Source organism: Schistocerca americana, chromosome 2, assembly GCF_021461395.2.
Source record: "Schistocerca americana isolate TAMUIC-IGC-003095 chromosome 2, iqSchAmer2.1, whole genome shotgun sequence".
Classification (NCBI taxonomy): domain Eukaryota; kingdom Metazoa; phylum Arthropoda; class Insecta; order Orthoptera; family Acrididae; genus Schistocerca; species Schistocerca americana.
Window position 1 is genome coordinate 821,654,607 of NC_060120.1, and position 24,407 is coordinate 821,679,013.

At 44.6% G+C, this 24,407-nt stretch overlaps 1 protein-coding gene and 1 pseudogene across 1 annotated transcript in view; one reads left to right on the top strand and one right to left on the bottom strand.

The window, feature by feature from the left end:
- The window catches only part of LOC124594459, a gene marked incomplete at its 3' end in the record, with an annotated part of 417,657 nt that overhangs the window by 287,399 nt on the left and 105,851 nt on the right, over positions 1-24,407 (top strand). The window contains exons 9-12 of the mRNA XM_047132834.1: positions 3,626-3,796; positions 10,875-11,094; positions 15,580-15,708; positions 23,583-23,656. Of these exons, the coding sequence (XP_046988790.1) occupies positions 3,626-3,796; positions 10,875-11,094; positions 15,580-15,708; positions 23,583-23,656 (594 nt within the window). The remainder of the gene's footprint in view (positions 1-3,625; positions 3,797-10,874; positions 11,095-15,579; positions 15,709-23,582; positions 23,657-24,407) is intronic.
- On the bottom strand, positions 4,337-4,454 carry LOC124597417 (annotated as a pseudogene).

Here is a 24,407-nt window from a genome sequence, read left to right on the forward strand (position 1 = left end):
TTTAGTGCTTTTTCAAATTCATCTTTCAGAATTGTGTCCCCTAGTTCTTCTTTCTCTACTTCTTCGCTTAATTCTATCATATTATCTGTTAGAGGGTCTCCTTGATATAGCTCTTCAATGTATTCTTGCCATCTCTTCAGCGTGTCATATCCAAATAGTACCTTGCCCTCTTTGTTCTTTATAGTTCCTGAAGATTTTACTTTCCGTTTAGCAAAGTTTTGTTTTATTGTTCTGTAGGCCAAGTCAGTTTTTCCTTTAACCATGTTTTCCTCCACCTCTTTACAAATGCTGTTGAGGTAATTTTCTTTTGCTTTCCTAGATTCTCTGTTTATTTGGTTTCTAAGCTTTCTATATTTGTTTTCGCTTTGCTCGTCAGAGGCATTTTTGTATAGTCTTCTTTCTTCCATTAGACAAATTATTTCAGGTGTTATCCACTCTTTCCTGTTTACAGGTTTGGCTTTCCCAATAAATTCTTCTGCTGCTTTATGTATGCCTTCTTTGATTTGTTTCCACTCCTCGTTAGTACTCCCGGGAATAATGTTTGATGCCATCTCATCAGTTTTCCGTGCATAAGGGATCACTAGTTCTTCAGACTTTAGGTTATCTCTGTTCCATACTTTGTTCGTTTTTCTCTCTAATCGCTTGAGTTTGAGTAAGCATTTCATCATTACAAGGTTGTGATCACTATTAATATCCGCAGACGGGTAGCTTCTGCAATCCTTGATTTGGTTTTTAAAACGCGATTTTACTAATATCTAATCTCACTAAAAAGCATAAAGACAAATTATCAAATTGCGTATATCTGTGTTAACAGATCTTAGAAACATTACATCTATCTAGCCTTTACGTAAAATCTGTTTACGTACATTGTGGGGTTACTCAACAATTGCCAATTATCAGCCAACTCATCTACACTAACGCGCTGGCAAAAGTAAAGTCATAAATATTTAACACGTTTAGCTTGCTTGTGAGAAGACTTCTGCTTCCACATTTATATTTCCAATAATACATATACTCGTACTTCCTAAATTATAATCTAACACTCGGTGGCTTCACAGAGCACACCACAAAAACCGCCTACTCCATCCTCTCTCGCTCACAGGCAGCCGCCGACTGCAGTGCGCCAAGCGCTCTTTTACTTCAACCCTACAACCTCAGATCAGAAGCAGTATCTTCGGCTGTACGGTAGTGCACAGTCAGTGATCCGCTTCATAGAGTCCATCAGAGACATATATCGTTTATAACATAAAAGTTGCATTTTATTTTACATTAGTTGTTGTTGTTGTGATCTTCAGTCCTGACACTAGTCTGATGCAGCTTTCCATGCTACTCTATCCCGTGCAAGCTTCTTCATCTCCAAGTACCTGTCGCAACCTACATCCTTCTGGTTCTGCTTAGTGTATTCATCTCTTGGTCTCCCTCTACGATTTTTACCCTCCACGCTGCCCTCCAAAACTAAATTGGTGATCTCTTGATGCCTCAGAACATGTCCTACCAACCGATCCCTTCTAGTCAAGTTGTGCCACAAATTCCTCTTCTCCCCAATTATATTCAGTACCTCCTTATTAGTTATGTGATATACCCATCTAATCTTCAGCATTCTTCTGTAGCACCACACTTCCATACCTGACTACACTCCACACAAATACTTTCAGAAACGACTTCCTGACACTTAAATCTATACTCAATGTTAACAAATTTCTCTTCTTCAGAAACTCTCTCCTTGCCATTGCCAGTCTACATTTTATATCCTCTCTACTTCGACCATCATCAGTTATTTTGCTCCCCAAATAGCGAAATTCATCTCCTACTTTAAGTATCTCATTTCCTAATCTAATTCCCTCGGCATCACCTGATTCAGTTCGAATACATTCCATTATCCTCGTTTCGCTTTTGTTGATGTTCATCTTATATCCTCCTTTCAAGAAACTTTCCATTCCGTTCAATTGCTCTTTCAGATCCTTTGCTGTCTCTGACAGGATTACAATGTCATCCGCAAACAAAGTTTTTATTTCTTCTCCGTGAATTATAATTCATACTCCAAATTTTTCTTTTGTTTCCTTTACCGCTCGCTCAGTATACAGATTGAATAACACGGGGACAGGCTACAACCCTGTCTCGCTCCCTTCCAAACCATTGCTTCCCTTTCATGCCCCTCTACTATTATAACCGCGATCTGGTTTCTGTACAAATTGTAAATAGCCTTTCGCTCCCTGTATTTTACCCCTGCCACCTGCAGAATTTGAAAGAGAGTATTTCAGTGAACATTGTGTGACGCTTTCTCTAAGTCTACAAATGCTAGAAACGTAGGTTTTCCTTTCCTTATTCTACTTTCTAAGATAAGTCGCATGGTCAGTACTGCCTCTCGTGTTCCAACCTTTTTACAGAATCCAAACTGACCTTCCCCGAGGTCGGCTTCTAGCAATTTTTCCATTCGTCTGTAAAAATTTCGTATTAGTATTTTGCAGCCGTGTCTACTTAAACTGATAGTTCGGTAATTTTTACACCTGTGAACACATGCTTTCTTTAGGATTCGAATTATTATATTCTTCTTGAAGTCTGAGGGTATTATTGTTCGGGCGCCACATGTAAGTGTACCCTAGTAGACTCATTTCAAGTGTTTCTTCAATGGCCGTGTTTAAGAATCTTTCACGGGATCTCAGTCTTCCAGACTCGCTCTCAGTGCCAAAGAGAGGATATCAGTCATTGATGGTTTGTCTGAGCCTCTCTGCCGGCCGTTGTGGCCGAGCGGTTCTAGGCGCTTCAGTCTGGAACCGCGCGACCGCTACGGTCGCAGGTTCGAATCCTGCCTCGGGCATGGATGTGTGTGATGTCCTTAGGTTAGTTAGGTTTAAGTGGTTCTAAGTTCTAGGGGGACTGATAACCTCAGATATTAAGTCCCACAGTGCTCAGAGTCATTTGAACCATTTGAGCCTCTCTGTGAATTCGTGAGGTGTTCTTCGAGAGATGGGATTCGCGAGACCAGCAGCTCTGTAAAGCTTTTGTAGGGGCTTTCGTGAAGGCTTATGTCGACTTTCTTCGCGTGGGTTCTTCTAATGCATATCGGGCAGGTGTAGTGCATGTGCGGTGGTTCTCAGGAGTAGGTTTGCTCCCCATTTGCTGTTTACGAGTTTACAAAAAATGTTATTTCTGGAGGCTACTTTCTGACTGATATTTCCACCATAGTTTCCATGTGTCAGAGATTCAGTACTTGATTTGGAATAAAAGAGGTTCCGGTACTGTGACCTTCTGGAGGGTGTTTTTTGAAATTTAGAAGTCTTAAGATGTTACTTTAACGCTTTCTGTTCGTCAGCGGTACCGGTACGACGTACTAGTGCGTACGATCACAGATCAGGCACTGTAGAGAGCTATCCAAAGTCACACACAGACAGATTGGTTTATCTGTGTGCCCCCGCCTATGTTCAAGACAAATCCGTAACACAATATCTCATTGTGTGCATACTCCCATATAGGTTACAAGAAAATTCGTTTTAGTTAATAGTTCCCCCTAGTACCATATTTACTGGCTGCACGTAATCTGTGCAACTGCTCCGCTCCATACTTGTAGGACATGGACTGGGATCGTGACTGACGCCGTCACCTGCTGCTTTCTGTGTCGTTACAGGTGGCACCGGCCGAGACGGCGAGGGCGCACCGCTGTCGCGCTGCAAGTCGGCGGGCAGCGTGGCAGCGACCGGCAACTTGTCGCTCACCAGGCAGGCGTCCAGCCTCTCCCTCAACGACGCCCAGCTGGAGGCCAGCGCCGCCGCCGCCGCCGCCGCTCCCCCGCTAGAGGGTGCGTACTCTACACAGCCTGCGAGCTTTTTGTCGGTGAGCGTTCAAGTCCAGTGCTATTCCGCTTTCTCCAGCACAACAGAAGTGACGACGTAAGCTGCACGTAGCGATGTACACTGCTACCCATTAAAACTGTAACACCAGAAAAGAAGGTTAAGGAATTTCACCTATTATGCTTATACATACAGCAGGAACAACACACTATTAAATTTGTAGTGATGTACAGGGTGCGCAGTTTCGTACACAGGGTTCCCACCTCTTGTAGTAACAATGGCCCTTGCCTGACTGCACATTGTGTCGAAATTGTTGGCTACAACTTCGTACACAAAGGCAACGACAGGTTGGCTACAGAGTGGTACGGCAACTGTCGTCGTAGCACTCACTCCGTCTTCAGGCCACGAGTGGCCTACCGCGACCATCCGACTGTGGTGTCAGCACACTGCTCTCCTTAGCGTTAAGATGGTATTCTTGACCGAAGCCGCTACTGTTCGGTCGAGTAGCTCCTCAATTGGCATCACGAAGCTGAGTGCACCCCGAAAAATGGCAACAACGCATGGTGGCCCAGATGGTCACCCATCCAAGTGCCGACCACGCCCGACAGCGCTTAACTTCGGTGATCTCACGGGAACCGGTGTATCCACTGCGGCAAGGCCGTTGCCCAATTGTCGTCTTAGGGAAGCAGAAATTATTATCAAAAAAAAAAAAAACACAATGAACAGAAGATTTTCTTAACTTGTATTTTTCCAAGTGCACAAAGACTCATCACAAATAATGCAGCAAGCAGTAAAGTCCTGCTATCAATCTCGACAAGAATTAGGCTCCCTAAATTAAGGAAGAATGATGGTGTCATAGGGAAGAGTCGACCAAGTGCGAGTGGGCCTTCTGGCTGCCACCGCCCATGCCATATTGCGGTAACAAAGGGCGCCCATTGTCCAGGACTGCTGGAGGCGTGGCTCAGTAGGAGTGCAGCACTGGGTCCCCCGGATCCCGCAAGACTGCTGTTGGCATCTGATGTTGTTGTTGTTGTGGTCTTCAGTCCTGAGACTGGTTTGATGCAGCTCTCCATGCTACTCTATCCTGTGCAAGCTTCTTCATCTCCCAGTACCTACCGCAACCTACATCCTTCTGAATCTGCTTAGTGTATTCATCTCTTGGTCTCCCTCTACGATTTTTACCCTCCACGCTGCCCTCCAATACTAAATTGGTGAGCCCTTGATGCCTCAGAACATGTCCTACCAACGGATCCCTTCTTCTGGTCGAGTTGTGCCACAAACTTCTCTTCTTCCCAATCCTATTCAATACTTCCTCATTAGTTATGTGATCTACCCATCTAATCTTCAGCATTCTTCTGTAGCACCACATTTCGAAAGCTTCTATTCTCTTTTTGCCCAAATTATTTATCGTCCGTGTTTCACTTCCATACATGGCTACACTCCATACAAATACTTTCAGAAATGACTTCCTGACACTAAAATCTATACTCAATGCTAACAAATTTCTCTTCTTCAGAAACGCTTTCCATGCCATTGCCAGTCTACATTTTATACCACTTCGACCATCATTAGTTATTTTGCTCCCCAAATAGCAAAACTCCTTTACTACTTTAAGTGTCTCATTTCCTAATCTAATTCCCTCAGCATCACCCGACCTAATTCGACTACATTCCATTATCCTCGTTTTGCTTTTGTTGATGTTCATCTTATAACCTCCTTTCAAGACACTATCCATTCCGTTCAACTGCTCTTCCAAGTCCTTTGGTATCTCTGACAGAATTACAATGTCATCGGCGAACCTTAAAGTTTTTATTTCTTCTCCATGGATTTTAATACCTACTCCGAATTTTTCTTTTGTTTCCTTTAGTGCTTGCTCAATATACAGATGGAATAGCATCGGGGAGAGACTACAATCCTGTCTCACTCCCTTCCCAACCACTGCTTCCCTTTCATGTCCCTCGACTCTTATAACTGCCATCTGGTTTCTGTACAAATTGTAAATAGCCTTTCGCTCCCTGTATTTTACCCCTGCTACCTTCAGAATTTGAAAGAGAGTATTCCAGTCTGATGGAAATTTGCAATTCCATTGTCATTGTATCAATATGTAATACCACAGAAATGGGCTTGGATGACAAACATGGCTGTATCATTCTATCTGGCTTCAACTCTGTGCCAAAACTGAGAAGCTTTGTTGGTGTCTCATGACAACGTATGACAGGATGCTTTCAGTGGACGTGTGGACGATGTGAGGGCCAGGGCTACAGTTGAACGCCCTCTGTGTATAGTGTCGAGGTAGGTCAGAACATGAAGAGTCAAATGCGTTCTTGTGCCACTTTGTTGAAAGATAATGTCACGTAGTCTTCCAAGATACGGCTCAGCCACCAGTCTCAACAAATTAGAAATTTAACAGCTGCTGTTCACATTTCCGGCTATGCTAATCAGAGGTGAGCGTGTAGTATACCCAATCACACCCCATACCATTCCACCACCCGCTTGGCGCCTATGGTGATGTCGAGTGTAATCTGACAACGTTTGCTCTCCTTGGAGCTGCCACACCGATACTCTCATCACGATCTGAACTGAGAATTGTGACTGGTCTGAGAAGATTACGTGGTACCATTCCTGTGTCCAGTTTTGTCGTTAGACGAACCACTGTCGGCGCGCCTTTGTCTCTGTTGTCGCATTGTTGGAGCCGCAACAAAGGGCACGGTGCTGGCATTCCGTGATGATCCGGACGTGATCGCACCCTCCATGTGGATGCTCGTCTTGCTGCAAATGAGTCCATTTCCTGACTCAATGTGCGTGACATCCCTATGGATCCTGCACTGCCGAACGAGTAATGTGTCATCGATTCCACAATTGGATGGGATTCCAATCAACGCAAACATTAATGTCACGGAGTGATAAACCACAGTCCCGATAGATCATGTTATGTCGCTGCCAGATTCCAAAAGGTGCTATAGACATATCTCCTTCTCACATGAGGTGTAACAAACAACATTCAAAAGCGATTTATGAATAAAAATGCCGCTGAGTATTATTTCCTTATCCATAGAATGTAGATGGCATTACACCTTCCACCTAGCTTGGTTACGCTGAAATGCTAGTCATCTGCATATCCAAGTATGCCATCGTGACGTTTGCTTCATGTCGCCTTGAATGCAGTGCAGTTTCAGTTGCCAGTATTACATCATCAGACAATACAAAAGTGTGTAGGAAAGGTGACTCTACTACCGCTGTAATACGGATGTCAGTGACATCGAAGATACACTGGTGTGCAAAACTTAAGGCAGGACATAGCTTTCGCATTATGTGTCACTGCCAAGTAATATAGATCGATGAAACTTGGACCACCCATACAAAGAACTGCTACAGCTCCTGTGGCAGGGCATTCCATTCCACCATCCGTGCAACTGTCAACTGCTGGATGGTCGCTTGTGCGTGTGGACGTGCTGCAATCCATCCCACACATGCTCCACGCTGTTTATAGTTGGGTAAATGGGCAAGTCAGTCCATTTGCTGAGTACCCGTTCGTTCCAAGATACCCTCCACCCGCGCTGTTCCATTCGGTCGCCAAACACGCCAAACACGCCTAAAAGGAGGCACCTGGGGAAGGATTACAGTGTCATAATAGCGTTGACCAGTAAGGGTACCGTGGTCAAAGCTTTGGAGGTCATTACGCCCATGCAAGATTATGGCTTCCCACAACATAAGAGCTGAGCTGCCAAAATGATCATGTCTGACAATACTAGACCTACCGTCCTGTGGCGAGAGGTGGGAACACGTAATGCATCCAGTAATACTGACGATCATGATCGTTTTGACGATCCAGAGGTTATGATGTGGGGGGCCATAATGTTGCATGCGGGGGGGGGGGGGGGGGGGTACTGACCTCCAAAGCTCTGAACACAGTACACTCACCAGTCAACGTTATTATGATGAGTACTCCTTCACCATGTGCGTCTCCTGAGGGGTGTTTTTGGGCCTGACTTCATTTTTATGGAAGACAATGCGCGACCGCACCGAACAGGACAGCTGGAGGAGCTATTGGAATGAGAGGATGTTCAGCGAATGAACTGGCCTGTCCATTCCCCCAACTTAAATCCCATGGGGAAAACATAAGATGCGTTGGGGGCATGTGTGGCATGACATCCACATGCACCAACTAACATCCAGCTGTCATCACATGCACTAGTGGAGGAATAGAACGCCCTACCACAAGAACCAACCTTATGACCAGCACGGGAGTTCGTTGCAGAGCATGCCTTGTCACCCATGGTGATCACACACCCTATAAAGAACCATGTCCCGCCTTTTATAATTTCCAGGAGACCGTCGTGAATCACGGTGACTTCGGCGTAATTATTACCTTTGAATAAAAATGTCATTCCTCTTCTACTCACTGCGTATTTCTTTTAGTTATCTTCTGTACTATATTATTTCTTCCTATGTACGGTCCAAGTTTCATCGAGCTATGTTACTTGGCAGTAACACATGATGCGAAAGTTACCTTCGTCCTTACATTTTGCACTTTAAGCTTAGCTCTATAACATTGGTGCTATTTGCGCAATAACCTGTTTCAAGGGTGAACCTGATTTGGGGAATTGGTTTGTTTATATGACTTTTCATAAAGCACTACGATTGTATGTGTTAATTTGTAAACAATAAATAAAATTATTTAACAAATGACTTTACTGTAAAATATTAGCATAAAATATCACAGTTGCTAAACTGGTTTCGATTTATCTGTAAGATTCAAAAGCCTTGTATAAAAATTGAGAAAAAGCATTTTGATTCCTGGCCTCAGACTATGTCAAGGGTGTAACTGATATAATTGGAGCTGTTTCTACAGATGACTGAGGATGGTGCGCTTAAAAACAATACATGAGTATTTACTTCATTTCTAGGCTGATAATTATAGCTATTACAAGTCACATGTTTTTAGGCTAGTTAGTACCTCCAAGTACCTCTGGCAAGGGCAAGCCATTAGTGTTATTTTCTCCCTGAACAGCGGGTAGTTTGCCGGGGGTAGTCCACTTAGTGCTGCATGTATGGTCATGCAGAAAACATCAGGTAGTAAATCATGTGGGGTGCTTATAGGAAGACCATTCGAAGCAGAGAAAAAATAAACACACTGATATGTGTACATATTAAGGTATCAATTATAAAAATATCTGCACTTCCACCTGTTACACGCTGTATATTGAAAGTCAGTGTAAGTGTGAGGTTCCTACCAATGAGTCATGTTTGGAGATGGTTTATCGCTGAAGAAAAGTCTTCTTGATTTTCCAGTACTGATCGCTCCCTTCAAGCATAGACATTCTTCAGATAACATCGAGAAAATTCACAATATGGGACTGAACGAATGACAGCGAGCTGCATAACACAGCAATAAAACACTGATGGAACATGTAAGAAGATGTCAGTTAAAATCCCCGTCTGGCCACGCAGATGTGTGTTTCCCTTGGTTCCCCAAATCGATTAAAGTAAATTCTCTGATTGTCCCGCTGTAAAGAACACGGATGACGTCCTGATCTATCCTTCCCAGATCTGTGCTTCTTTCCGACACTGACATTGTCTTCCACGGGACGTTAAACCTTAATTTTCAACGAATGACAATATACAGGGTGAGTCATTAACTATTGCCACCTATAATAACTCCAAAAGTATGATAGTAGCTGAAAAGTTTGTGGGACAAAAGTTGTATCAGACAACGAGGGCCATAGTATCACATTGGTTTTTTGTTGCTAGGTGGTGTCGCGTCAGAAATACGAGGGTCAACTTAGTTTTTTTTTTTTTTTAATGGGATACTACAGTTTGGTACTTATTTTCTGGTAACGGCTACTGAGACGAATCCAATGATGTGTAACAGTAAGGTCTTTGAAAGTCAACGAAGGTCAAAAAGGTGGTATGAACGTCCATTTAGAGAACATGTTCGAAGTGATGACCATTGGTATCAATACGGTGCTGCAATTTTCCTGTCATGGATTGAGTGGTATTCCTTGTCACTTCGGCACTTATCGAAGCACATGCTCTGACAATTCTCTCTCGTATATCGTGCAAACAGTAAATATTCGTCGAATACGGCGTACCCATCTAACGTGCCATTGACATGTAAACACCATTCTGCCGGCCGTTGTAGCCGAGCGGTTCTAGGCGCTTCAGTCTGGAACCGCGTGACCGCTACGGTCGCAGGTTCGAATACTGCCTCGAGCGTGGATGTGTGTGATGTCCTTAGGTTTAAGTAGTTCTAAGTTCTAAGGGACTGATGACCTCAGATGTTAAGTCCCGTAGTGCTCAGAGCCATTTGAACCAAACACCATTCTGCTGTAACGTTCCAGGCAGACGTGCCGGTGCTTGATGTGACGTCAGAACAGAAGAGATGAATAAAATTGGAGCGAAAAGATAATTGTTGCATAACTTGACTAAAAGGTTCAAATGGCTCTGAGCACTATGGGACTTAACATCTTAGGTCATCAGTCCCCTAGAACTTAGAACTACTTAAACCTAACTAACCTAAGGACATCACACACATCCATGCCCGAGGCAGGATTCGAACCTGCGACCGTCGCAGTCTTTCGGTTCCGGACTGCAGCGCCTAAACCGCACGGCCACCGCGGCCGGCATTGACTAAAAGAAAGGATCGGTTGATAGGACACATTCTGAAACATCAAGGAATTGTCACTTTAGTACTGGAGGGGAGCGTGCGGTATAAAATTGGAGAGGGAGACCAAGGGACGAATACAGTAAGCAGGTTAAAAAGATGCACGTTGCAGTAGTTATTCGGAGATCCAGCGGCTTGCCACAGGATAATGTAGCTTGGAGAGCTGCATCAAACCAGTCTTCGGACTGAAGACCACAGCAGCGATAAAAAGTTTTTTCACCACTCGGACTGAAGGCCACAGCAGCGATAAATATTTTTTTCGCAACAGCACCTGACACACTAGAACATATTTGTTTTATTCTAGCGGGAACTGAGAGGATCTGCGGAAAATATTTATCAGGGTCGTCCGCATTGACTAGATATACGTCCTGTACGTTTCTGAGTTTGCAGATGGTGACTTCCTGAATTCTTTTGGGTGTCAGATGGACGGGCAGTGTCGGAGCCGCGCCTGCGCACGGACGCGCTGGAGGACGCTGAGGGCGAGGACGCGGAGGACGGCCCTTCTGCAGTGATCGTGGACGTGGAGGACGAAGTGGTCGAGACGGCCAGCCCTCTGGCCGCTGCGCCCGCCGTGCTGGGCCACACCCCCATCTACTGCTACGCGCCCCGCGAGGTCACCAGGCTCATAGACTCCAGCGGCAGGTCAGTCACCCGCTCAAGTTATCCCAAATGATTAAACACTCACTGCCTTTCACGACGTGTTGAGGTGGTGCTTCCTAGTTCTGTATAGGCGAAACTGGGTAGACTTCAGGCCGCGACGTTTTTGTTACTGTCAGATAGACCCATGGAACCCAGAGGAAGGTGAGGCACTCGCTCGTTTGTCGAATTTCTCTTAATGTTTAACCATTCATTGCACTGCTGTTTCTGGAAATAGCAACACCCAGAACGAGTGGTATGAATCACTCCAAAATCGGAGGCTGTAGAGAACAGCGGAACTTTAATAAATGATAAAGACTCAAAAGAGATAGCAGCATCCACCTACCCCGCCAGGGTAGCCGAGAGCGCTAACGCGCTGCTTCCTGAACTCGGGTAGGCGCGCCGGCCCCGGGGCGGATTAACGACGAGGGCCGATGTGCTGGCCAGCATGGATGTGGTTTTTAGGTGGTTTTCCACATCCCGCTAGGTGAATACCGGGTTGGTCCCCATGTTCCGCCCTAGTTACATGGCTCGCAGACATCTGAACACATTCGCACTATTCCATGGATTACACTCGACGCACACAGTTGGGGTACACTAATTCCATCCTGGGAGGTACGGAGTGGCGGCAGGAAGGGCATCCAGCCACCCCTTAACCATTAACCTGCCAAATCCGATTAAGGATGGCTGACCCTGCGTAACTGCGGAACAAGGCTCAAGCGATAGAATAGAATAGAGATGGCATCCACCTTGGCCCAGCAGCGTCCTCTAGTTTACGTGCAGACAGGTCAGCGTTACGCCAAGATTAGGTGGCGCAGAGCCTCCATACGAGTTGGGAACGTGCAAGCGAGTGCCACTATGCTTAGACGACGTCAAAAGGGGCAATATCAGCAACTGAGTGAGTAAAATAAGTGTCGTGTGACTAGGGCCTCCCGTCGGGAACCCCTGAGCATAGAAAAACTCCGACCCAGCCGGGAGTCTAACCCGGTTCCTTAGGATTGACATTATGTCGCGCTGACCACTCAGCTACCGGGGGCGAACAACTGAGTACATTAAAATATGACAAAATGATTGATGTCTGGGTTTGTTGTAACATAACATTGCAGGTCGTATAGAACTCGCTGCTAGGATAGTGATGCTTGTGGAGAACCAGAGGATTGAAGAGGGTCAAGCACAGTGATGAGCAGATACTAGACAACGTAATGTGGCTGTCACAGATAGAACAACATGCTCCACAGTGTGGACTCGACAGTGGAGCAATGCAACGGGTATGGACCTGTCCGAGCCGACAATTCGACGCCTTCTGCCGAGGACTGGACGATGGTATCGATATATTGCGTCGGGTTCCAGTGTCTGAACGCCACCAATACCTCAGACAGCCGTGAGCATGTGAACGCCATAATGCGTGCTGAGTAATAAAATGTAATCTTCGGACGAGCACCCCCCTCAATTTGTCCTACAGTGGTGGCAGCATGCGTGTTAGTCGTTGATGATGAGGTCCCATACTCCGAAGAGCGTAGGAGACGATGCGGGAGACCCGCACTGCCATACTAGGCAAGGTCCTAGAGGAGGTGGTTTGCCATTGCCTTCCTCCGTCCATAATGGGGATGAATGACGATGATGAAGACGACACAACAACACCCAGTCATCTCGAGGCAGGAAAAATCCCTGACCCCGCCGGGAATCGAACCCAGGCCCCCGTGCGCGGGAAGCGACAACGCTACCGCAAGAGCTGCGGACGTGTTAGCCGCTACCATGGTGATAACTATCGGGCAGACTGCATTTTTGAACGACACAGCTAACACACGCGAGATGTAACGATTTGACGTGCCATTGACTGCAACCTATGGTCTCGCCTCCTCATACTGAGAGGCAGTCTGAACAGCAACCGCTACATCAGGGACGTCTTAGAGGCCGAGGCTATGTCCATCCTGCACGCAGCTCGACATGCCATATTTCAGTGGCCACGTGCGGCAAGAAATGTGCAAGTCTTCTTCGAATAATAGTGGCTACCGCTGATCCTCTGGTCTGCAAGTTTGCCTGACACATCACCCATGGAGTATATCTTTGATGTGGTCTCGTGGCAAAGTGTTCGTTCTGGACCTTCTGCTACCACTGCCGGTGTTCTTCGGACGCACCTCATGGAGTTGGCGTTCCCCAGCAGCATATCGAGGCCATTTTCATTCCATGCTACGACGTCTAGAGGCTCTGGTTGCAGCACGTTGCAGCTTCACACTGTACTGAATTCTCATGATCAGAGAGTATATAAAGTTCTGTAATACTAATCATTTGTGTACTGTTATGCCCTTAATCTGTGAAATAAAGTTAGTTATAGCATCGCTTCCTTTTTGGTTTTCCAGTTTTCGCAAACAGTATTATATTTGTCACGACGTCCTGAGCCGGGCTTCCTAGTTCTGGATCAGCAGAGACGGGTATACTTAAGACCGTGACTGTTTTGTGGCAGGTAGCAGCCAACATTAGAGAGCCAAGAACACAGTATTTCTGCATACAGTAGTCATTACGAAGTGATTCTCGTGTGCCGTGGACTGCTATTTTGCCCTGTGCCGAAACAGTAAGCACCGCGTTTACTAGAATACACGGTAGGGACCACAGGATGTATGCGCTTTAGCAACCTATGACACACTTCACAACCTACCGTACCACCGCTAAGTAGCTCGCCACTGCCATAACCCACGGTATGGTCATTGCGTTTTTGAGTGATTACAGGGTCGTTTACGTGAATGTAACTTCGTGTGGGTGGTTGACGAGTAAATACAGGGTTACGCTACTATTATCAGTGTAATGAGGGTTTCTGAGAGTACGTTTTGAATGTGTTTCACTGAAAAATAGTGGTGTTCTGTGTCGTCGTGAGATGTATTAACCACTACAGGCAACGTAAAAATTAGGAAGGAAGTCTCATGTACTTCCTAAGAACAATGAGACGAAACAAAACTGGATAAATGCTTGTAAATGAGCCTATTCGTTTCCAGTTGCTAATACTTCTATGAAATCAATAGATTTCGGGCCGGCCAGAGTGGCCGTGCGGTTCTAGGCCCTACAGTCTGGAACCGGGCCACTGCTACGGTCGCAGGTTCGAATCCTGCCTCGGGCATGGATGTGTGTGATGTCCTTAGGTTAGTTAGGTTTAATTAGTTCTAAGTTATAGGCGACTGATGACCTCAGAAATTAAGTCGCATAGTGCTCAGAGGCATTTTGAATAGATTTCGGGAATGAGATTTTCACTCTGCAGCGGAGTGTGCGCTGATACGAAACCTCCTGGCAGATTAAAACTGTGTGCCGGACCGAGACTCGAACTCGGGACCCTTGCCCCTCGCGGGCAAGTGCTCTACCATCTGAGCTGCCCAAGCACGACTCACGCCCCGTCCTCACTGCTTTACGTCTGCCAGTACCTCGTCTCCTACTTTCCAAACTTTACAGAAGCTCTCCTGCGAACCTTGCAGAACTAGCACTCCTGAAAGAAAGGATATTGCGGAGACATGTCTTAGCCGCAGCCTGCGGGATGTTTCCAGAATGAGATTTTCACTCTGCAGCGGAGTGTGCGCTGATCTGAAACTTCCTGGCAAATTAAAACTGTGTGCCGGACCGAGACTCGGACTCGGGACCTTTGCCTTTGGCGAGCAAGTGCCTTACCAACTTTTTTTCCAAATCTCATTTTGTTCGTTTTTGTTCGTTGCATCTGCTCGCGGCGGACGTCGTAAGACATCCGTTTAAGTTCGTTGTCGATCGATTAACTCAGTTTTTTTATTACAGAGGGCAGCTAACCCTCTGACCCAACACGCTGTGCCTCCGTGCCGGCTGACCATCTGAGCTGCCCAAGCACGACTCACGCCCCGTCCTCACAGCTTTACTTCTGTCAGTACCTCGTCTCCTACTTTCCAAAACTTTACAGAAGCCCTCCTGCGAACTCTCCCGAACTAGCTCTCCTGAAAGAAAGCACTTTCCCGCGACGGGCAAGGGTCCCGAGTTCGAGTCTCGGTCCGGCACACAGTTTTAATCGCCAGGAGGTTTCAATAGATTTCCGTTTATGAAAGGGATTTGAAAAGTAAATTGTCGAATCTTCATCTGAAATGCAAGTTTAACTCTGAATCTTCCCTCCTTCAGAGCTGATTTATGGGGTAGAATGAGTGTAATGTCGGCCCCTGTAGCCGAGCTTTTCTAGGCGCTTCAGTCCGGAATCGCGATGCTGCTACGGTAGCAGGTTCGAATCCTGCCTTGGGCATAGATGTGTGTGATGTCCTTAGGTTGGTTAGGTTTAAGTAGTTCTAAGTCTAGGGGACTGATGACCTCAGATGTTAAGTTCCATAGTGCTTAGAGCCATTTGAACCATTTGAATGAGTCTAATAATGAGAGAAAAAATGGAACAAAATATCAAATACTTTCTTTTCTTTCACTGTTTCGCGTTTAGTTTTTGCTTCAGTAATGTTCAGTTCGTTATAGACTTTCAGTGTAATTACGCGTTTTCAGTGAAAGCGATCGCGACCGCAAGGCCATTGGCAGCCTGTGCCGGAACGAGTCCGTCCGGACGGAGAGGAGCTACCGGCTGCTCGACGAGAACATGGACCTGCTGGACAAGCTCAAGAACAATGAAGACGTCTGCAGGTAAGAGTTCCGACACCGCTCTTCTAGTGCCATTATACTCGTACCTTATCTCACAACCAGCTGCTCTCCTCTGATCAGCTAGGCGACGTGCTATCTTTTATCACAAAGAGTCAATCGTCTTCCCCTCACAATGATCAACCACGCATCAGAACCTAAGCCTCTTTGCACACCATATTTACTATCGTCTTTTGAATAGCTTTACTTCAACATCGCTTTTAGGTTTCTGACTGCATCTGAGGTTCGTCTTTAGCGACCAATCAACGGAAGTCGTTCACTCAGCCTTTGTTCGCTTCATTAAAAAAAGAAGAAGTCAAGCTCTGTTGCTCTTCTCCCATTGTCATATTTTTCGGACGCTTACGCTGTGACGACCTTCCACGTATGGAATTCATTGAATACAGGGTGTCCCCGGAGGAATGGTCAGTATTCAGGGATATGACAGAAGCGATCATTTCACACAAAAGAGTCCTGTAAACATGGGCTCTCAAACGCATACCTTAAGAGCTACGAGCACTTCTTCGTCTTCGATACTGTTAACCAAATTTCTACTACAGCAAGCTCTTTGCATTCTATATTTTGAAAGGTGGCAGTATGGATCAAAACAAGAAAAAGTGTCCAGTAAACATGAGCTCTGCAGTGCGTAGCATAAGCTGTATGAGCACTTGTTCATCTACGTTGCAAAAACCCGTGTGCGTAAGTGAACTTAATTGAATCAGAATTAATTGTAAAACAGGCAAACCCTTGGGACTCAAGGATGAATTTAATACACGCAACGGATTTACTAACGCTATAAATTACACTACTGGCCATTAAAATTGCTACACCAAGAAGAAATGCAGATGATAAACGGGTATTCATTGGACAAATATATTATACTAAAACTGATATGTGATTACATTTTCACGTTATTTGGGTGCATAGATCCTGAGATATCAGTACCCAGAACAACCACCTCTGGCCGTAATAACGGCCTTGATACGCCTGGGCATTGAGTCAAACAGAGATTGGATGGTGCGTGCAGGTACAGCTGCCCATGCAGCTTCAACTCGATACCACAGTTCATCAAGAGTAATGACTGGCGTATTGTGACGAGCCAGTTGCTCGGCCACCATTGACCAGACGTTTTCAGTTGGTGAGAGATTTGGAGAATGTGCTGGCCAGGGCAGCAGTCGAACATTTTCTGTATCCAGAAAGGCCCGTATAGGTCCTGCAACATGCGGTCGTGCATTATCCTGCTGAAATGTAGGGTTTCAAAGGGATCGAATGAAGGGTCGAGCCACGGGTCGTAACACATCTGAAATGTAACGTCCACTGTTCAAAGTGCTGTCAATGAGAACAAGAGGTGACCGAGACGTGTAACCAATGGCACCCTATACCATCACGCCGGGTGATACGCCAGTATGGCGATGACGAATACACGCTTCCAAAGTGCGTTAACTGCGATGTCGCCAAACACGGATGCGACCATCATGATGCTGTAAACCGAACCTGGATTCATCCGAAAAAATGACGTTTTGCCATTCGTGCACCCAGGTTCGTCGTTGAGTACACCATCGCAGGTGCTCCTGTCTGTGATGCAGCGTCAAGGGTAACCGCAGCAATGGTCTCCGAGCTGGTAGTTCATGCTGTTGCTAACGTCGTCGAACTGTTCGTGCAGATGGTTGTTGTCCCCATCTGTTGACTGAGGGATCCAGACGTGGTTACACGATCCGTTACAGCAATGCGGATGAGATGCCTGTGATCTCGACTGCTAGTGATACGAGGCCGTTGGGATCCAGCACGGCGTTCCGTATTAGCCTCATGAACCCACCGATTGCATAGTCTGCCAATAGTCATTGGATCTCGACCAAAGCGAGCAGCAATGTCGCGATACGATAAACCGCAATCGCGATAGGCTACAATCCGACCTTTATCAAAGTCGGAAACGTGATGGTACGCATTTCTCCTCCTTACACGAGGCATCACAACAACGTTTCACCAGGCAACTCCTGTCAACTGCTGTTTGTGTATGAGAAATCGGTTGGAAACTTTCGTCATGTCAGCACACTGTGGGTGTCGCCACCGGCGCCAACCTTGTGTGAATGCTCTGAAAAGCTAATCATTTGCGTATAACAGCATCTTCTTCCTGTCGGTTAAATTTCGCGTCTGTATCACGTCATCTTCGTGGTGTAGCAATTTTAATGGCCAGTAGTGTATTTTAACCCCAGCAGTGAATCTCTAGGTCACTGAAAAGGTTTGAATGTGATTATAAACTCAAGATTTAAATGCCCTCTATGGTTTACTGCTAAAAATATTTTGAATCATGTAGCATTCAAAGCAATGATGAAATTTTCTACGTTATAATGACATACTTTCTGATTTGAATTCTAAAACTAACACTATCAGATGACAGAGTTACTCGACAGCGTGGAGTTGCTTAGCAGTCTCGCATCTGACACTGAAATATATCGCAACTTGACTGTGTCATGATTACAGTGACTGTTGGTCTGAATCAAGAACTGAAGAATCCCAAAATCTGAGGATATACCGATGAACATGAGACAGTGAAACCTGTCATGAATCTGAACTAATAACTCTTGTTCGCCCTAATATGCCGGAGCTACAAGCGATGTTCACCGTAATCTTTGGGCTAATATGTGCAGAGTGGAGACTTCGTGTCTTGCTGTCAACTAATCGACGCTACGGTCGTTCAACTGAGGACTCCAGCACTGGACCACACACGGCTCCGCCGGCTGAACGAGCTACCTGCAGAGCGCTGATCTGTTCACCTCCAAGTTCCACGACGAAGTCCTTACCTTTTAAGTCCACAAACAGCTGCTTGTTCCTTCCTTCTAGCCAATAAAATACGATCAACAATTCTCTCAGAATTTACTATAACGCACCAGTGACTTAACTGCTTCTTTAACAAAATATCCTACCAAAAAAATGTGAAACATCAACAAGCCGATGATTGAATATTCTCCCCTCTTCCAAAGAAATCTTCCCGTAAGTGTTGCACCTTCTGACGTCTCTATATCGCACTAACCGGTACTCTCACGACCACCAGCTGACCTCCTGAGGAATATTAAAAAAACTGTCCACAAGGCAAGTCGCCGACTCTGCTGCAACGTCTGAATCTTTAGTAGGTCGGAGGTGGCAGAACGAAATTGTCACTCTGCAGCAGAGTGTCCACTGATCTGAAACTTCCTGGCAGAATAAAACTGAGACTAAACCCGAGACCTTTGCCTGTTGTGGGCAAGTGGTATACCAACTGAGCTACCTAAGGATGACTCACGACCCGTCCTCATTGCTTTACTTTGCCAGTTCCTCGTCTCCTACGTCCCAAACTTCACACAAGCTCTCCAGTGAAACTTACAGGAACTTCATGGAAGCTTCGCTGGAGAAATTCTGTGATGTTTGAAAAGCAGGAAACGAGGTACTGTGGGAGGTAAAGCTGTGAGAACGGGTCATGAGTCGTGCTTGACTAATTCAGTTGGCAGAGTACATGCTTGCGAAAGGCAAAGGTCTCGATTTCGACTCTCGGTCCGGCACACCGCTTTAATCTGCCAGGAAATTTCATGTCAGAGCTGTTTTGCCATGTTTCTTTGGAATACTGTTCATCTGCTGGAGCATTTCTGTTAACATGATACTAGCCCCTACCACGCGCTCCCAGAATTCCGTCCCACCAAATGAATGCTATTATGTCGGATGCCCACATTGGACCTGTGCTGTAAACTGCACAATAGCCCGTGCACCAGCACACCGCTGGCAGAAGCGACTTTCTCCTTAACTAGGCGAGGTGTCTTTACCTGGTGTTCTCCTCCCCTATAATTCTGCAAAGCCTGCTTCCCCTGGGGTTCCCGGAGATCATTTCGCTAAGCCTCGATAAAAGTCACTTGTCTGATATTCTCAATACTCCTTACTTTCAAAGCTCACACATAAAACCAAACCGATATCGCCGCTACCATCTTTGATAGCAGAATATTTAAAAGAGGAAATGAAATCAGACCATGCACTCACTGTAATCTAACTAACTCAATTCCCCTACAGTCGCAATTTGAAGAAAACTAAATGAAAAGAGACGAGCTCAAGGGCTTCCCACTTTCCACTGTGCAACACATCTCTTCTACTGAACAAGTGCTCTTAGCTCTTAAGGTAGGCGTTTTAGAGCTCATGTTTACTGGACATTTTGCTTCGAATGATAGTTTCTCTCATATCCTTGAACACTGACTATTCCTCCTGGGACATCCAGTATAACGTCACGTCACAGTACCACTGATTGGATGAGAAACGCCAGACTGCTTTATAATTTTTCACATCCTTGTACCAGTGCGGCATATTTTTCTGATGTCTATTTCTGAATCTGCACCTGTACTCCTTGAGCTATTGTACAGTGAATGGTAGAGGATACATACTGTGCCAGATTCATTTTGTCCCATCCCTATTTCCTTCACGAGTGGCACATGGGAAGAATGATTGTCGGTATCCATCCGTATAAGCTAAAATATACTCTAAATTTTCTGCAGCAGTCATCAGTCGCGATGTTTGCTGTATGAAATGAAGTTATCGCTGACTCGTTTAGGAACGAGTTCTCTCGGTGTTTTGTGACTAGAGCTTACGCGATGTACAACGTCTTTCTTGTAGAGTCTCTCACAGCAGTTCGTTTAGCATTTCTGTAACATTCTCACACTGACTAAACAAAACTTTCAGTTTCCCATTTCTTCTCTCTTACCTTAAATCCATTTTTTCAAATTTTTCCTGAATTTCCTTTACTGCTGTATACATACTTTGAATAGTACTAGTAGCAGGATAGAACCCTGTCTCACTTCCCTCTCAACTAGTGCCTTTCTTTCAGGTCCTTCGATCTTAGAACTGCAGTCAGGCTTCTGCACATTGTTAAATAACACACACTTCCCGTATTTTATCCTTAACAATTTTATAATTCCAAAAGTGTATTCCCCAAATCGTCAAAAGGTTTTTCTAAGTTTATAAATGCTCTAACCGCAGGTTTATCTTTCTTCAATCCGTCTTCCAAGACACGTCGCAGGATCAGTACTGCCTTGTGTCTTCTTACACTGTTCAGGAACTCACTCTGGTTGTTCCCCTCCCATCTTTTGTCAGCGTTCCGTTCTTCTGTAGATAATTCGTTTGGTATGTTGCAATTACGGCTTATTAAAATTATTAAAAGAATTTAAAACAGCTGGTAGGTTGGGCAATAAATGACATTTGATGTTCCTAGAACCTTTTTATATTTCCATTATGCGTTTAGGATGCTGCCCATTTACAGATGAGCTGCTGGAAAAAAGTAACAGAAGCGTATTAAATATGAAATATATGTATAAAAGAGCTTAAGTTACATTACAGACACTTCCCAAAGAGTTCATAACATTGAGAACAAAGTGAATGCAATGCTTTAAAACCGTTGTCAATTGCTAATAAGCACATCATGAAGATACATGATATTCATAGGGGGACTGTTGTAACCTCGCTTGCACACTACTTTTAGACGACTGAATGTGGCGGCTAAAACTCCGCACAGGTAAGCTCGTTAACGCTAGATAGCTTAAGCGTATAGGTTCTAGCATACGTACGTGTGGAGACGTGAGCAACTGTATTATCTTAATCAATGTTTGTTTTTCCAAACCCGTAATACAAAACGAAATGTGACAAACTAAAGTTGCGTTGTCTACTGCAAACTCTCCTCATACTCACTGAACTAAGTCGGTTCCTACATATGAAATTACTGTTATAGGTTTTTAATTACTGTTGCAACTCGAAAGGATATTTGATCTCAAGATAGAAAAATATATGTAAAATGTAGAATAAGTCATACTTTTCATGCCAACAAATACACAAACACAAACACAAGCAGTAGTAATAACAATCAAAATTAATAATTATTAAAAACCAGCTAAAACTAATTAAAACACAAGATATTCAAGTGTCATAAGATATTATTTTCCTTATGAAATAAAATTCTTTGGACATCGTAGAATTGTGATACACGGACAAAAGGAAGAAGAGTATTTTTTCACCTTTCTGTTGTGATGAACCATCGAAAATATTGAAAAACTGCTGTCTAATACAAGCAACTTGTTCGTTAATAATGCTGTTCAGGGCTAAACGCCGATGGGCACATATTTTTAATTCCTCAAGAATGTCTAAAATTTTTTCTTTCGGCTCAAAATACATTATGCTTAAGCTGTTGTCCATCGAAAGTAGATGGTGATGATTTTCCTTCTAATGACAACCCAGAGCACTAGCGTGATTATGCGCTCTAAATCTCACTTTAAACTCCCTTTGCACCTGACCAACATAAAAATTATCGCAAGATCCATATTTGATTTTATAAACACCTGATAGATTGCAATTATCTGACCTTTCATCCATGGTGCGACGTAAACATAGTCCAAATCAATTTTTCGTATGAAATTCTACTTGTTTTTTAGCCTTCCTACAGTCATCAGCAATTTTTTCAGAATAGGAGCCTGCGTATGAAAAGGAGATATCCCCAGTATCACATCCCCCATCTTATCCTCAACCACTTCCTATTCTCTTCCCAGTATACTGTTGTATATAACTTCCACATGTCCGTCTTCCATTCCTCGCTTTGCCGGCAGCAGTGGCCATGCGGTTCTAGGCGCTACAGTCTGGAACCGCGCGACCGCTACGGTCGCAGGTTCGAATCCTGCCTCGGGCATGGATGTGTGTGATGTCCTTCGGTTAGTTAGGTTTAAGTAGTTCTACGTTCTAGGGGACTGATGACCAAAGAAGTTAAGTCCCATAGTGCTAAGAGCCATTTGAGCCATTCCTCGCTTTGGACTGGCTTGCCATGTGAGTTCTTGATGTTCATTCAGCTTCTCTTTTCTCCAAATGTTTCTTTAATTTTCTTGCATGTGGCATCTACCTTTTCTGTAGCTGTCCACAGCTTTGCATTTCCTTTCTAGCCATTCTAGGTTTTATATTTTGCACCCACACTCAGTCTCATTTTTAGGTGTCTGCATTCCCCTTCTCCCTACTTCATTTTCTGCACGTTAGTATTTTCTTCTTTCGTCAATCAAATCTCAGAACTCACATCAGTAGATCTTCATTTGTTATCCGATTTACCCATCTAACCTTCAGCATTACCTAGTTGTTCGTATGATGCTGTCTCTAATTCATCGTTGATAGCTACCCATTCATCTTTTACTGTACATCTTTGTTCTGTCTCAGTCAATCGTTCCTAACGTTCCCTTTAAAACTCTCAACTACGTCTGATTTTTTCATCTTATGCATTTCCCATCCAATACTTTCTATCCTTCATTTTTCATCCCATCATCTGCTTATCTGGATGAGATGTAGACATTCATCGACTTTGAAAAACATTTCTATCGCCATTCGTCTACCCTCGAAAGATACTAATATCGGCTACATCTTAACTTGTGAGAAGCGTCGACTTTTCCGTCAAACTCATTCTCTATCTCCTAGTTATCTGCACCTGCCATTTATCAAAGTCTTTTAAAGTAAAATCGTAGCTCATTCTTTAGACACACTGGCAACCAATGCTCTTTGTCCTAATTCCTGCTGTGTAACCTCTGTGTATTACTTACATTCCAGATACCTCTGAGTAGAAAGCGCAGAGTTCAAAGTTTAAATCTGTCTGCTGTCGATGGTTGTATTTACATAGAACTCTTTTATCACTGTAATGATGCATGCGTCGTCGCAATGGTGCTACGTCCAAATGGTATCACTTATCAATAGAAATATTGTATCTTACTATCTGTATCCTCAGTAAGTAGGTCTAATTTGTCCCTATAGCTTTTCTCTCTCCAGGCTGCATAATATTTATAACATAACTGTCGCTATTGCTAATAGCTTCTAAATTTCAAAACACATAAACAGGAAACAAATTGTTTCAGGAAACTGGAAGCGGAGATTGAAGAGCTTGAGGCAAAGATGGAAGAAGCCGCGCGAAATCGGGAACAGCAGCTGCGTAAGTTGTCCAGGACAGCGCTTTTTTATTGGCCACATATTTTTACCAAGGTCAAATGAAATACGACATTTCTGTCCTAGACTGACTTTCACTATCACTAGCCGCTGCAGAGCAAAGGTATTGTTCATATTTTTTCCCTGAGTATCTGTCATCAGACGTCTATTGATGCTTAAGACACTATTTTGTCCTTTACGAGTATATGAATTCGACATCTGCTGCATTGTTAGGACCAAAGTTGCTGACAGTTCGAGTATTAGTAGCAAGTTAAAACCCTGTGTCGCACTATAGTTCTAATTCTGACACTTCGAATCGAGTGCCGTGGCACAATGGTTAAAACAATGGACTCTCATTTTGTCAGCCAGCTTCATGTTCCCCGTGGTTGCCCTAAATCAAATTAGAATTGTCCCTTTGAAAAGGAAACGATGAATTTCTTCCCCTTTCTTGTTCAGAGGGAGCTTGTCGACGGAGGCGTTAAATCGTGTGTGTATTTTCTTCTTCCAGTCGACTTGCGCTATCCTCATCGCAAACTAGCATAATTTTCCACTGCACCTCATGCTATGTCAAGGGAAGCCGTACATTGTCTGTAGCTAGTGGACGTCTTCTTGGAATCAGCAGTCGCCAAGGCAAAAACCGATGCTGATGACCGCAAAATTCGCTCCGGGCATCTTACAAGTGCTAGTACTTTTCGTTTTCCTACTGCACTTGTAGGTAGTGGTCATGAACCGAAGCTCTTAAATTGTAAAATGAACAG